The sequence below is a fragment of the Pipistrellus hanaki genome (assembly GCF_964339955.1).
Source record: "Pipistrellus hanaki genome assembly, chromosome: 13".
NCBI lineage: Eukaryota > Metazoa > Chordata > Mammalia > Chiroptera > Vespertilionidae > Pipistrellus > Pipistrellus hanaki.
Window position 1 is genome coordinate 51,947,620 of NC_140515.1, and position 15,732 is coordinate 51,963,351.

Here is a 15,732-nt window from a genome sequence, read left to right on the forward strand (position 1 = left end):
CTCCCACAAGCAGACCTGAGGGGGGACCCCCCTCAATCAATAAAAGCTCATGGCCCTCACAGGTGTGGTGCGTCTGGGTCACTCAGCAGTGCGCCTCTGGGGAAAGGGCCTGTGGGGCTGAAGGGGTTGGTTTCTTGGTCCCTCCTGCCCAGCGGAACAGATAGTGCCCTGGGTCAGGGTGAGAGTGGGCAGGGGGAGAGTGAGATGCTGGGGTTCCAGGGCTCTGACACACACACACACACACACACACACACACACACGCAGGCACGCACTTACAGGAATTTGCTGGCGTGCAGGTAAAGAGGCCACAGCACGTAGTCTTAAGATTTTTATAAAAACCCTCAGCCGGGGGCCGGCCAGAGGGTGGAGAGGGCTGCAGTGTCGTTCTTCGTGGAGCTGAGGACAGATCCAGGGCCCAGACCGGCTCCTCGGACCCAGGACAGGCAGCAGCACAGACAGTGTGTCAGAGCTGAAGGCGGTGCGGGCCCCCGGCTCTCAGGGCAAAGCCGGGAGCGGCCGCCCTGCCTCCCCTCCCCTCGGCCATGGACAGAGGCTGGGCCCACTCCCGGGCCTAGTCCTGCAGCGACACCTTCACAAAGAGGGTGGCGGACGGGTGCTGGTCTCCGTTCTTGGACATGAGGTGGACGTGGCGGTATCCTGGCAGGGGAGGGGGTGGGGAGGAGCACACGAGGAAAGTTCCAGTCACTCTGGCAGGATGCTTCCGGGGCGAGGTGACAGACGGGACGGTCCTGATTTTTAACAATTTGTCCCGCGTCCAGGACAAATTGTTAAAAATCGGGACAGTCCCGCCAAAAGTGGGACGTTTGGTCACCTTATTCAAGGGACAGCCACTCCTGCCCAAGAGATGCCAGGCCCTGCCTCACCCCCTCCCCCTGACCGGGCCCTGCCCTTCCCACCCCTCCCCACCCCTCCCCACACGCTCACCCTGCTTGTGGGACAAATTGTTAAAAATCGGGGACTGTCCCGCCAAAAGTGGGATGTCTGGTCACTTTATTCAAGGGACAGCCACTCCTGCCCAGGAGATGCCGGGCCCTGTCTCACCCCCCCTCCCCTCCCCTCCCCTCCCCTCCCCTCCTCTCTCCTCCCTTCCCCGCACGCTCACCCTGCTTGAGGCTGTTGACGGGGATGGTGCTCTGGCCGACGAAGTCGTTCTTGGAGGAGGCGTCGTAGTCCTCCACCACGAAGCGCACGAGGGCCAGCTCCGGCACCGCCACGTCGAACTCGAACTCCGATGTCCCACCACGGGTTGAAACCTGGGGGCACAGGCGCAGGGTCAGCGGCCGGGGCGCCGGCGGGGGGGGGAGGGGGCGGCAGCCGGGCCCGGGCCCTCCCGGCACGCACCGTTGTTGGTGACCACGGCGGTCTGGCGGCTGGCCATGTCCCGGCCCACACCGTGCACCTCCACCGTCACCTTGGGTCCACGATCGAGTTCTTGCTCTTGTTGACCTTCGGCAGCTGCTGCCCCGTGATGACCTGAGGGGAGGGGCGGGGAGGGGCGTCAGGGAGGGGCCTGGGGGGGGGAGGGGTGGCACAGGGCAGCCCCTGGGCCGTCTCCGGCCGGCCGTACCCGGATGTTGAGCCGCTTCCGGGCCCACCAGGGCCCCTGAGCCGGGTTGCGCGGGTTGAAGGTGGAGTCGGGGTCCCGCAGGAAGGCGGGCTTCAGCACGTACCCGCAGGCCCCGTTGTCCTGGAAGCGGCCCTGGTACACGTCCATCTCGGGCCCAGGCGTCTGGAAGTTCAAGGCCACTGCGGGTAGGACAGAGCGGGCTCAGGCTGTGGGCTGGCCTCAGGGGCCCTGGAGCCCAGCCTCCTCGGGGCACACGGAGGCCTCTGAGTCGCGTGGTGAGGCAGCAGCCGGGGCCAGCATCACTGCAGGGCCTCCTGCCCCCCTAACCGACCCTCCGTACCCACCTCCCAGCCCTTCGCAGGGGCCAGGACTCCACTGACAATGGGCTTCAGACCCTGTCTCGCTGGTAGGGGCGGGTAGTTCCCAACCGAGGTCAGCAGCTCCTGAGCCCACACACCGCGGCACCTGGCCCTCCCTGCCCAGGTCCCCACAGCCTCCTGGTCCCCGGCCCTCCGCACGGAAACCCCCAGCCCGGCCTCCTCCCCGCCCAGCCAGCGGGTACCGATCTGGCAGCCCCCGTTCCACATCTCCACGGGGCTGTAGTTGGAGGAGTCAGTTCTCCACCCCGCAGGGTAGATCCTGCTCAGGTGATTCACATTGTGGCGGACGAGGCTGTTTCCTGGGGGGGGGAGGGGGTGGTCAGGCAGGGAGGCCTCAGGTGCGCCTGAGTCCCTCCCCCCGGCTCCGCCGGTAACAGCTGGGAGTGCTGACTCTGTTCACAGGCAGGGGCGGGGGGGGGGGGGGTGGGGGGGGTGGGGAGCCAGGTCGGCTCTGGCCAGCCGGATAGTCAGACGGGGGCAGCACCTCAGGGTGCAGCGCCGGGCTCACCTGACTCTTGGAGCAGCCGGAGGATGCGATTCTCGGAGAAGGACGCCATCTCATAGAAAGCCTGCCCCGGGCTGCCCGGGCCGGGGAAGCCCCGGAAGTGGACGCTCTTACAGTAAATGACCATGTCAGAGAGCTCCTTCACTAGCCTGAGCTTGTCCTCCTGGGGGCCACGGGGAGGCCCGGGTTAGAGTCAGAGGTGGGGGCAGGTGGACACTGAGAGAGCCAGAGACCCAGACAGAGAGACAGAGGAGAGGGGAGACAGACACAGAGAGGGGGCAGAGGGTCTGAGTGGCAGCCACCGAGAATGGAGACAAGGCACCCCTCCCACCGGGGGATGGGGGCGGGGGTGAGGATGGGGGAGGCCCAGGGCTGCCCTCCCCCCACAGCTTCCCCTCGAACCTTGGGCTTGTGCTGAACTCGGCTCCTCACGGCCTCATCCTCCATCTCGGCTGCCTCATCCTCATCGGACACGACAATGGCCTCAGGGCCCCCTTCCCCGCTGGGGGGCAGGAGCCCCCCTAGCTTCTTTCCCTTCAGCAAGATCTTCCCCTTCAGTTGCTACGGATGCAGGGGCAGCTGGTCAAGACCCGGCTGGCCTCCCAGCCAGCCCCCTGCCCTCTCCTCTGGGCACCCCCAGGCCCCACTGTGCACCTCAGGGGACGGGAGGCTGGTGGTGACCCCTTCCAGCGGCCGGTCCAGCAGCATGGAGCCCAGAGTCGTGCTCAGGTGTCGCGCCATCACGCGCTGCTGCTCCAGACTGCAGTGGTTCTCCAGGGACAGGATGACGGGGTAGGGGGACGCCTGGCGGTCCAAGGCAGATTAGGAGGGGTCGGCCACCCCTGGCCTTCCCCTCCTCACCCCCCCCTCAGGGGTGTGGCCACCTTGAAGGCGTAGTCCCGAATGGCTCGGAGCACATCGCAGAAGAGGATCTTGGAGGTGAAGGTGTAGCCGTGGTAGATGATGGGCTCCTGGTTGGGTCCGTCCCAGCAGTCCAGCTCCAGGCAGCGGCAGCCTTTGCACAGCGCCCTGTAGAGGGAGTGGCGCTAGGACCCCGCCCCCGCAGGAGCTCCGCCCCCGGAGCCCCGCCCATGCAGGAGCCCCGCCCCCGCCGGAGCCCCGCCCCCTGGCCTCCAAGGGCTGCCCCACCGGATGTAGGCTTCGGTGCTGCTGGGCCCGGTGATCTGGTCCTCCAGCAGGTAGGTGTTGTGGGAGGAGGACACCAGGTAGTGGCTGAGCGGCTGGCCCATGTCCTGGTAGACCCGCCGGTGCGCCAGGTTGAAGGCGCTGCCATCGGCCGAGAGTAGATACATGAGGAAGCCGTCCTTGGTCATCTGCCGCTGGGCCTTGGCTGGGAGGGAGGCGGGGACTAGTCAGAGCCCTCCACCGGCCAGCCCTGTCTTCTCCTGTTCTGTCCCCCACACTGTGAGGCCCTTGAGGACGGCACTGCACCTCCTCCGGCTCTGTGCCTGCACACAGTAGCCCCCTCCGGGACAGGGCCAGGTGTCCAAGGTGGGCCCAGGATAGGCATCAAGAGGGAAGCAGGGACAGTGCTTGCTTTCCCAGCCTCCTCTCCCTCTTTCCTGGGAGAGGGCTCCTCAAAACTCCTTGAAGGAGAAACTGAGGCAGGGAGTGATCCTGTGTGCCATCTGCCTGCTTTCATGGGCCGGCAAATACTGGCCGGGTCCTGAGGTGCCTGAGCGCGCGCGCGCGCGCGCGCACACACACACACACACACACACACACCGGTTCCTGCAGCTCCCTATTTTGGGCCGCAGGGTCCCCACGGGTCTCCCAGCCTGGTGTGGCCCTCACCAGTCTCGTTGGGCTCGTAGCGCTCAATGAGGGAGAGGGCCAGTGCAGGCCCGGCCGCCTCCTCCCGCTGCTGGTGCCGCAGGAAGGTCACTAACTGATCCACGGACAGTGTCTGCCCCAAGCCTGCAGCCTCCTCGAAGGTGCGGTCGATCTCCTTCCGCTGGGTCAGCATCTTGTAAAAGGTCTCGATCTCCTCGTCCTCCAAGGAGTCTGTCTGGGAGTGGTCACATTCCTGCAAAGCCAGGACAGCCCCGTGGGTGGGCTCAGAGCTGGCCCTGGCCGAGGTCCAAGGACCCTCCTGCCAGGGCCCCCTCCTGCCTCACCCTGAAGATCTTGCGGGCGTAGCTGTCATCCACCTGGATGTTGAGCTCCTTCAGGAAGTTCTGCAGTTCCTTGAAGCTCATCTTGTTATCCTTGTTTTTGTCAGCTTTCCGCAAGCAGGAGTGAATCCAGCTGGGCACGAAGTAAGGAAAGAACCCAGGAGCCCGCGTGCCCCCAGAGCCCCAGCCAGAGCCCTGTTTCAACATCAGCTCCCTGGCCCAGGCTCACGGAAGCCACTGTACCAGTAGACACAGCTCCCTGTAGGCCCCACTTACTGGAGTCCGAATCCCAGGGGCAAGGCCTGGTGGCCTCTTGAGTGGAAATGGTACATCCTCAAACGGGATCTTTTTCCTATTGGCTGCCTTTGAACCCTTTCCAATTTTAAAACTATCATTTTCTTTCTATGAAAGGATTTATTGTAGATCATTTAAAGAAAATAAAAGTAAACAAGTCCCCCATAGCCTCAGGGATAACTCTGTTAATATTAATAAGCTTTGTCCTCTTGTTTCCAATATATAACCGTTAGCCAACTTGACTAAAGCACTTGGGGCTTACTTTAGAGGAAACAGCAGATGTCAAGCCACTGATCATATGTTGTCGGGATGGGGCACTTAACCCCCACGTCTCTCTTACCTCTATCCTCTCTCCCCTCGGCCTTGACCTTGAGAAATAGATGATTTAAATGCCAGAGACCAGGTCTCCCTCAGCTTCCCAACTTTGTGCTGGTTACAGACAGGAAGAAGGGACATGGGGGGGTGGGGGGCGCATAGCTCTCTGGTGCTTGGGTCAGAGTGAACCAAATAGGGCTCCAGAGCCTCCCCTTGATTCCCTTCTTCTAGGGATTGAATTGTGTTGCCCCAAAAATGTGTGTATGGAAGCCCTACCCCACAATATGATGGTATTTGGAGATGGGGCCTTGGGAGGTTTAGATGAGGTCGTGAGGTGGGGCCCTCGTGATGGGATTAGTGTCCTTCTAAAAAGAGACACCAAAAAACTTGCGCTCTCTCTCTCTCTCTCTCTCTCTCTCTCTCTCTCTCTCTCTCTCTCTCTCTCTCTCTCTCTCTGCCATCGGAGGACATAGCGGGAAAGAAGGCGTCCATCCAGAAGCTAGGAGAAGAGCTCTCACCAGAACCCAACCATGCTGGCCCCCTGATCCCGGACTTCCAGCCTCCAGAACTGTGAGAAAAGGTATTTCTGTCGTTTAACCGAATCTGTGCTATTTTGGTATGATGGTCCGAGCTGGGCACCTCCCATGCCCAGGCTGGCCTGGGGACCGCCACAGCCAGAATCCACAGGCTGGGCCTGGTCCCAGTGCCACCAAAAGGATACTGCTGCAGCTTCTGCTGCTGGTCCATGGAGCCTGAGTGGTGGATGATCTTGCGCAGCCCCTGCACCCAGTGCTGGGCGTCCGCTGGGGAGGAGGCGATGAGGTCGAGTGTGTTTCGCTGGTTTTTAAAGACGATGGAGAAGCAGCGGTCCTCGGGCACGTCCCGGGCAAACTTCTCCAGGCCCTCGGTGCGGTGTCCCATCCGCACCTCCTGAATGTCCTCGATGGAGACTGTAAGAAGGCGATGGGGGAGAGAGAAGCATGAGGCCACCCCCTGCCCTGACGTGGTGGAGGCCACCGTTCAGAGACAGAGGCGGGGCTGGAGCTCAGGCATTGGTGCAGAGAGAAAGGAGCCGGCAGGAGGACAGACAACAGCGGGGGAAGGAGGAAGGAAGGCAGAGACTGAGGCGGAGAAGGAATGTGAGACACAGCTGTAGTGGGCAGAGTGAACGCAAAGAGCGGGGCTGACTTCAGGGTGGGCAGGCCTTGGACCCCAGGCCCCATTGTTTCCATGCTGTAGGATCAGGGCAGGGCAGACCATTCTGGAGCTTGGGGCCTGTGACCGAGAGGAGGCCACACCCCCTCCTGATCGGACTGGCTTTGGACCCGTTCTCCCCTCAGACTGTCGTGTGAGCCTCCAGCCGTGGCCTTGGGGTCTGGGGGCATGGACAGAGGGAAAAGTGCTGTGTCAGAGGGTAAAGAGGACCGTATCCCATTTGGGTCTGTTTGTGTCCAGAACTCAGGGGACCCCTGGGCCAGGAGGGTGCAAGAACTCAGGGAACTGCCGAAACCGGTTTGGCTCAGTGGATAGAGCGTCGGCCTGCGAACTGAAAGGTCCCAGGTTCGATTCCGGTCAAGGGCATGTACCTTGATTGGGGGCACATCCCCAGTAGGGGGTGTGCAAGAGGCAGCTGATGGGTGATTCTCTCTCATAGATGTTTCTAACTATCCCTTTCCCTTCCTCTCTGTAAAAAAAAAAAAAAGAACTCAGGGAACCTCTGTGTCCAGAACTGAGGGAACCCCTGGGTCAAGAGGGCTCTGCCCTCCAGGATCCCAAGAGGCAGACTGGAGCACGCACACTGGGCGTCTGAGAGATGATATCATGCTGCCCTTATGAGCCAGGCGGAGGGCCCTGCAGCCCTCCCAGCTTCAGGGGGCAGCAAGGCCCTGCCTACCCTCCCTAAACCCCGCCCCCTCCCCGCTGTATCTTCCCTGATCTGGCTGGGAGCCAATCCCCCCAGGCGCTCTGCCTGCCCTACCCCCATCCTGAGCCATCCTCCTCCATCTGTCCTGGGTCCAAGACCAGCTCTAGCTGAAAGCCGCTTGTCCCCCCTGGTGCCCGCACACACCCGAGCGCCCCGGAGTCTCCTAGCCACCTGCAGCCCCATGTGTGTGCCATAGGCCCAGCCCGGGCAGCAGGCTCTGGGAAGTGGGCCATCTGAGGTTCAGGGGATATCCCTGCTTAATCCCTGTGCCCAGAGCCTCCTGTGCCCCGCTAGGCCCCACACCAGCTGCCCCTGCCCCTGCCCCAGGCTGGAGTGCAAACAGGAAGCCTGAGCCCTGGAGCTCCCGGGGGACAGGAAGCCTGAGCCCTGGAGCTCCCGGGCTGGCACCCCCTCCCGCACCAGAGAGAAAGTCCAGATGCCTCCAGTGCTGATAATGCCTGCCTGCCCCTGGGAACCAGAGGCTGTGTGTGTGTGTGTAGATGTGGGGGTGGGGGGCAGGGGACTAGTCATGACAGAATCAGGGGAGACTTAGGGATCAGGGAGCAGAGGCAGAGAGAACCCCTACTCCAGGAGTCCTCAAACTTTTTAAAGTGGGGGCCAGATCACGGTCCCTCAGAGAGCTGGAGGGCCGGACTATATGAACTACTAATTCCTACTGTAACACCTCGGCTGCGCTCAATGCCCAAAAAACCTGGCGGGCCGGATCAGACTCCTCTGCGGGCCGCATGTGGCCCGCGGGCCGTAGTTTGAAGACCCCTGTGGCCTACTCCCTCACCTGGCCTCAGAGTCCCTGCGGATAGAGTACCGTTGTGGACAGCAGTCTCGCCCTCAGCAGGGAAGCAGCCAGCAGGCAAGCACAGCCCAAGGCCTGCCTCAGTGGCTCTGACATGGAAGGGAGCCTCCAGGGCCACTGTCCTCACCTGGCCACACCCGACGCCCGACCCTGGACCTGTCACCCCTGCAGCCCCCTCACTCATGTCCCGTCCTCAGCCTCGCCCTGCTTCTTGCTCACCCTGGGTCTCCTGCCTGGAATCCTATCCCGCCCCCTGCTCATCGCCATCCCAGCAGGAGGGTCTCCTCCCGCCAGGGCAGGTCTGGAAAGGCCCGAGTCTGTACTCGGCGGCCACCCCCACGCCCAGCCCCGCCAGGCGGGAGGCACACACTGGGAACCATTCAGAGGGACTGGCTGCTGGGCTCCCAGGAACCCCCAGGGATCAGAGCGTGAGATGCCCCGTTCCCATGGAGCCGCCACCCACCAGCGTCTAGCAGGAAACCCCGTATCAGGGCAGAGGCCTGTGGAGAAGCCTGGCTGGTGCCCCAGAGGCAAGGTCAGGGTCACTCCAGTGCTGAGTGGCGGACGTGCGTGGAGGGTGGTTTTCTGAGAGCGCTTCAGTCTCCATCCCCCTCAGACCCTGCCCTGGCCCACAGCCCCAGGGCCCCCGCCCAGCTCCCCCCGACTGCCTCTGCTCCTGTCCTGCCTCACCTCTGGCTCCTTAGGCCACAGGTCAGCAGGCCATGCCTCCTTATGCTTCCGCCCAGTGTCCTTCCTGAGTTACCTTCTGTGGGCTGACCCGCCCCTTCCTCCTGTGACCCTCCTGCTCCTACCTGGGGCCTGTCACCTGTGTCTGACCTCATTCCCTCTACACCTGCCAGTGTGCTGACCCTGCCTGACCCCAAACGGCCGAAGGCAGGTGAATGCGGGAGGAATTTCCTGAGGTCTGGGCTGTGAGAAACCCAGCTGCACTGGCCCGTAGAGCAGCCACCAACCGCCTGTGGTCATTTACATAGAAAATCATTAAGATTCAACCAAGTGAAACGTTCCGTTCCTCGGTCACACCAGCCACATTTCACGTGCTCAGTGGCCACAGGTGGCCGGTGACAGACAGCCCAGATAGAGGACATGCCCATCAGCACAGTCCTCTGGACAGCCTTGCTCTGAGATTTCCCCACCCTATAGAGGTGCAGCTAGACCTCGCGTTTGACAGAGACTTTGGGGCATTCTGTGTTAGCCATCATCGGAGTTTCCCGCGAAGGCCTCGGAGGGGACGCTCTCCATTTGCAGGCCCGAGCCTTGGGTTCCTGGGCCATTTCCGAAGCTTCTGGAAAGCCCTCGGACCCATGCCCTTGAGGGAGCTACCCTGCTGAGGCCTCTCTCGTTGTGTCCTAGCCCTGCTCTGCCCCATCTCCCTGCGATGGCCCCAGTCCTAGGGAAGGGCTGCCTCCTTCAGGCCCCCCCTCACATCCTGACTGGGCTTTATCTGCTCCAAATTCCGGCTGGCTTTGGCCTCACCAACCACACCTGGGGTCCAGTCCACCCAACTTCCCTGCTCCCCACAACTGCCTGGGCGTATACCTATGCGTTCACACAACACTGTCCAGCGCCCTCCCTCCTCGGAACCTGCTTTCCCCACCTGTGGTCATGGCTACGTGCCCCTAACCCCCAGAGCCTTTAGCATCTGCATCTCCGTCTGTAGTCCTGGGTCCATGACCGCGCTCTCCAGTCCAGTCCAGAACGCAGTTTTCACTGCCTCCTTCCCCAGACTCTGGCTAGCTGCAGTGTCCCCATATCTGGTCCCGATTGCGTGACAGGCCTATGCCCCACCAGGCTGGGACTCAGTTTCCCTATCTGTGGTCCTGGTCCGTGATGGACCTCCACCTGCAGCCAGCACCAGTGTCCCCCCTCCAAGCCTGGGCTGCACACGCTACCTCCTCCCCCCCCCCTCCCCCCCGCCCGGGGCACTCACACAGCTGGGACTCCGGGCTCCTCATGACCTTGCGGGACTCCTGCCAGATGGTCTTGCAGTCCTCCTGCAGCTTGTAGAAGCGCTCGCGCCGCCATGAGTTGGACTTCACCTTCAGGAGCTGGGTGCCCTTCAGCAGCGCCTGTAGGTCCTCGTCGTTCTGTAGGCCTAGGGGGCAGAGCTCGTAAGACACGCCACCTCCTCCGGGGTCCCTGCTGCCCCAGACCCCACGCTGGCCACACCCACGTCCAGACCCTCTAGGAGCCTCGTCCTCATCTCTCTGGTCACGTCTCCCCCCTTCAGCCATGCTCCACCCTGCCCTGCCCCCACCACGAAGCCATCTCTGAGCCAGCTGGAAACCTTCGGATGCCTACCCACGCAAGCCCTCACCTCATACCCTGACCTGCCCCCCACAGCTGAATGGACAAAGGGAGGGCAGCTAATCTAAGATCTCCTGGTCCCTGGGGGAACAGATCCCCTCCCCCGCAGGAAGCAGCCTGGCTCTGAAAGACGAGGTGGGCCCCTCCTGGTCACACGTGGGGATCAGAGTGAGCTGAAGGCAGCGGGACTAAGAGAGGGGGCAGAGCAGGAAAGAAAAGGGGCAGACACTGATGGCAATGGACCCAGAACCTCTCAGAGCCCAATAGCCTCCCAGCTCCAGTGGCTGTGGAATCATCTGTGTCACCGTCCCCCCCCCATCCCCCCCCCCCCCCGACTAACTATGTGGCCTGGGCAAGTGGTTTCATGTTATCTGTAAACTGAGGATAAAGATAGCAGCCCCCTCAAAGGGAAGGGCTGAGGTTCAGTGAGATGATGCGCATTCTGGGAAGGTCCCGAGGTAAAGCAGTTGTAGTTCTTAGAGCCAACACTGTCATTACTGTGGGGCCCTTGTGCCCATCCCTGCCACCCTCACCATGACTACCACCACCCCTGACTTGCACCTGCTTGAGTGGGTGTTGATCCTGGCCCCCAGGGGAGAGGAGCCCGCTGCAGCCTGTGCTCATCCTGTCAGGATGCCCCTGTCCCTCCCCGTCCACCCCATCACTGAGTGTCCTGGGCCCAGGACGCCTCCGGGTACAGAGTCTTAAGTCCCAGTGCAGCCCTTTCAGCAGCTGGGGCCAGGCCTAGCCCCACAGCCAGGACCAGAACCTCCATCTGTAATCCTGGGTCCAAGACCGTGAGGCACCCCTTGCTGCTCTCAGAGACCCAGGCTGGCCTGAGGCATGGGCTCCCAAAGCGATGGTGCCCAAGCAAGAGGCACCAAAGGAACACTGTGCCCCTCTGCAGGAGCCCTCACCCCCAGCAGACCCTGCACCAGTGTGATCAAGAAGAGACCCCCCCACACACACCCCCTAATAACCTACCATTGTCATATAGAGTGAGATCCATCTATGGCTATGCCTGTACATATCACCCTATATCTGTATCTATAGATCTGTATCTGCATGTGTCACCCTGTATCTGATTCTGTAGATCTGTATCTCTATATATCTGTATCTGTGTTATCACCCTAGCCACATGCAGTCCAGCAGCCAGCTTCATTCAGAGCCAGTGGGCCGTTTCACCTCACGTCTGTCACCAATGTTAAAATTATGTGGCCATTGCCATCTTTATCCTCTGCTCCAGCAGGGACCGTGTGGCTTTTCTTTTCTGAGCCCGGACTCCGAGCCCCTCAGAGTCTCTCCCGCTGTGTCCTTGCCTCCCCACTCCCTAGCCAGGCCCACACACCCACAGAACTTTCTGGACCACTTCCGTAAGCCCCCTCCTCACCCTCCCCGTCACCGCGTCACCACATCCTCTTTCCCCTTGCCAGCCTCCGGCCTCCGGCGGGGACAAAGCCCAAGGCTAACACCCACCTCCTTATCGCTTTGGGCAACTCCCTTCCCAATCTGTGCCTCTGCTCCCCGTCAGCCCGGGGCGAGGACAGTGCTGGAGGAGGCGTCTCTGGGCCTTTCCGAGGTGATCTCCTGATGTGACACCCCCCCCTCCACCTTTGCCCCAAGTCTCTGCACCCCAGGAGACCCCTCTGCCGCGGTGGGAGCAGTCCCCCTTCGGCGCCAGGGGAAGCCCAGTGGAAGAGAAGGGGGCTCCATCCGGCAGGATGTCCTAAACTGCTGGCTGTGTCTGTGGAGCTCAAGGGGGAGGGGAGCCCCCAGGCTGGAGAAGAGGCACCGGCCTCTGCCTGCCGGGGATCCCACTGTCCTTTCTGAGGCTGCAGTGCACCCGGGAGGGACATCTTACACTCAGTTCTCCGCACCCACCCCCGAAGCTGGGCACACAGGAGGACCAGCCCCTGCCCACAGCTCGGATGGGACTGTGGGGGAGGGGTGGGAAAGGAGAAGGTGAGCCCCGCCCCTCCAGCTCTGGAAAACACCGTGAGGAGATGACATTCATCCTGTCCCGGAGCCAGGCTGCAGCCCTGTCTGCAGTCCGGCAGAGATAAGCCCCCCGGCTGCTGACGTGACTTCCAGACACAGCATCCCTCCCGTTGATAACACCGACCTATGGGCCGCCAGGCCACCTGGGCAGGCATCTCCACCTCCTCCGAGCCTCAGGGAGCCCTTTTGTTTCGGAGGCTCCTGGACTGCCCGCCCCACCGCCCAGCAAGTGTGGGCACTCCTCACCCGGCCCCATTCACTTAGCTCCAGTGCCCTCTCCCGTGGGAGGGTGCGGGGAGAGGCATCTGAGCTCAGGGGCCCTGGGTTGACCTCGCAACCTCACTAACCCGCCCAGGCCCGCTGCACACAGCGAGGTGCCAAGGGGAGGGTGCTGTAGGCACCAATAGGAGGCTGAGGGGGGTGCCAGGAGCCCTGACCATGTACCTAGGGGGGTGCATCATGGAGACAAACTGGGCTTGGGACTCATAATAATACATAGCAATACTGAGGTAAAGTCACACAGCGAGGTGCACGGTTACATGGAGCCACACACAGCCACACACCATACACACCAGGGCCTTATCATCATCATCGTCAGGATAATGATAGCATCCACCATAATAATGGCTCGTCTTTGAATAAGACCCTGCTCTTAGCGCATGTATTTAACCTCCCTAACAACCCTATGAGGGAGGCGCTGTCACTGTCCCCATTTCACAGATGAGGAAACTGAGGCTCAGGGAAGTTACACAGTGGAGTCGGGACTCAGAAGCCTGCCCACAGGGTCCATGATAGGAAACGTCACCATGCAGCCACCACGCAGGAGTACACCGTCACCAGTGGTAATGTCAGAAAGTCCACAAAACACACACCCTCACGCAAAGTCATAGAATCACTCAGCCGCGGGGATCACCCATTGTCACGTCTGTCCCCCGCAGTGCACACGGCATCACACTGGACCCCACACGGTTGCAGATCATCTCATAGGATTACAGTCACACCAGGACACATATCCGGTTGTGCCTCATAAATCTATAAATAAGGAGGGTGGGAGGGAGGGGTGGCAGGGAGCAGGGAGGCTCGGAGGAGCTGGGGGTATGTCAGGTGGAGGGGTAACCAATGCCCCCAGGACTCACCCCACGTGCCACCCCTGCAAACACAGCCCCACAATAGGTCACACACTCGCAGGAATACTCAGCAGGTCCAATCAAAGGAACATATATAGGCCGCCTCCTGCCCCAGCTGCCATCCCAGTCTCCACAGACCTCGGGGTTCCCCGAGACCCTTACCCAGCCTCTGCCCATTGAGCGCCGCCACCTTGAGGCTCTGCTCCTGCAGGTAGAGCTCTCTGGAGTGGCTCCGGCCCCGCAGAAACTGCATGATGCAGCGCAGTGGGCCCCGCCGCCCGTGGAGCCTGGCCCAGGACAATGCACTGGCCTCCAGATGCCTAACAAGGAGGGGGAGGGGCTAGAAACCAGTTGGAGGGGCGGGGCCTCAGCTCTAGGGGCGGGGCGAGAGGGAAATCTGGGCTGAAAGGGGCGGGGCCGATAGCCCCTGGAGGTGGGGCCGGAGCGGGATCCAGGCGGGGAGAGGCGGAGCCAGAGCCCAGGGGGCGGGGCGCCCCGGAGGAGGAGCCGGGTCCAGGAGGAGGAGGGGGACACATCCATAATCCAGGAAGCGGATCAGTGAGGAACACCAGAGGCCAAAAAGCGGATCGGGGGCACAGCCAGAGCCCAAGAGGTGGGGAGAGGAGCCGAGCCTGGGAGGGGCGATGTGGAGGCTGAGCTATATACCCAGAAAGCTGACCAGGGACCCAGGGGGGGACCCGGCAAGTGGGGTCCTCCCTGGAAGGCGGTGCTCCGCAGAGGGGCGGGGTCCGGCCCGGGGGTGGAGCCTGAGCCTGGCTTCCCAACACTAGCTGGGGTCCCCGGGAGGAGGAAGAGGAGGCTGAGGAGCGGCGTGCAGTCCAGCGGTGAACTGGGCATGGAGGCTGTGCCAGACAACCTAGCCAGCCAAATGTTTTACCAAAATCACTCAACGAATTCATTGTGACTCAGCTGGCTGTCGCCTCACTTGTGGACCTCAGGCAGGCCTGCCTCCTTCTGTTTCCCCACCTGAGTGGGTAACCTCAGAGGTTCCGAATGCGAAAGGAATTCTTGGGGAGGAAAAAAAAAATGCTGATCTTAAATGAGCCCACAAACACAGGCTTACTTTGATAAATACACGGGGACCACTGCCACTGTATACACACCGTGCTGCCTGTGTGCAGGGGAACAGAGGGGCCTTTCACGGAGGTGCAACTTCTCCGTCACTCACCCAGCAAGTTATTTATTGAGCCCCTACTGTGTGCCAAGGTCAGGACGCCGCCCCTGAGGCCTGACTCACTCCTCTCGCGCTCCCTGCCTCTAAATAGTTCGCTTCACTTCAGCTCCAGTCCCCGGCCAAGGCCGTGAGTCACCGGCAAAGCCACCTAGTAGCTCACACAGGCAAGCATAGCGACGATAAACTGGAGCACCGGGCGACCTGCGTACAGTCACTCCACAGAGTCAGTCACGAGTTAGTGCAGACGGGCTGCAATAGGGGCGCAGGCGAGCTGTTACTCATTTTGGAAAGGGGCGGGGAGCAGAGTGTGAGGGGAGCCTCTGTTTGAGAGAAACCATGCGAGGGTTGTTAACCGGAGGACAGTGATGGGATCGCATCTCGGTGTAATTTGCTCCTTTTGAATGGTGCCTTTGATTGTACGTTTAAAAACAAGATCCCGAAAAGGGCCTGCAGGCTTCTCCGCCTGCCAAAGCGGCCCGTGGCACAGCAAAGGCGCTGCTCAGCGTGGACCCGTGTGTGTCCGTGGAGCGCGGGCCCCTGGGACCCCAGGAACAGAACCGTGAACCCTAACGGAGGTGGAGAGGGGGTTGGCCACCCCGACTTGCTAGGATGGTTCTGGAACCATTTTCTCTTGGGCACAGTGACTTTTTAGCCGACCCAGAGCTCCCACGCCTGTGAGTGCTTTTATCGTCACACCTGGGAGATGGGGATTGCGATCCTGTGGGCGAGGAAACAGGCCCAGAGAGGCAAATGGATTTGCCCAGGGTCACCATAGAAGGCAAAGCTAGGACTGGAGCGCAGGTCTCCGCAGGCCAAGATGAAGCCAGGGTCTTCCTATATAGCCTGCCTTCCTTTTTTAAAAAATTTTAATCCTAACCCAAGGATATGTTTTTATTGATTTTAGAGAGAAATGGAGGGAGAGAGGAAGAGAGAGAGAGAGAGTAATCAATTTGAGAGAGAAACATTGACCTGTTGCCTCTTGTACACACCCCAACCAGGGATCGAACCCGCAACCTAGGTGTGTGCCCTGACCAGGAATCAAACCCACAACCTTTTGGTGTGTGGGACAGCACTCCAACCAGGGCACCTGCGTCCACTTTTACAGATGCCAGCTGTTACAGCGGGGCGG

At 61.3% G+C, this 15,732-nt stretch overlaps 1 protein-coding gene across 1 annotated transcript; it reads right to left on the bottom strand.

Annotated features, from left to right (window-relative positions):
* Nucleotides 1-315: 315 nt before the first annotated feature.
* PLCD1 (phospholipase C delta 1) lies at nt 316-13,704 on the bottom strand. Its single transcript, XM_084902816.1, is given in 17 exon segments — nt 316-657; nt 1,124-1,253; nt 1,255-1,274; nt 1,363-1,434; nt 1,437-1,494; nt 1,589-1,767; nt 2,151-2,267; nt 2,477-2,636; nt 2,876-3,034; nt 3,128-3,277; nt 3,358-3,502; nt 3,623-3,824; nt 4,289-4,520; nt 4,612-4,741; nt 5,939-6,167; nt 9,907-10,071; nt 13,571-13,704. Coding segments are annotated over 17 exon segments (2,325 nt in total). The 5' UTR covers nt 13,662-13,704; the 3' UTR covers nt 316-571.
* Between the last annotated feature and the right edge of the window lie 2,028 nt (nt 13,705-15,732).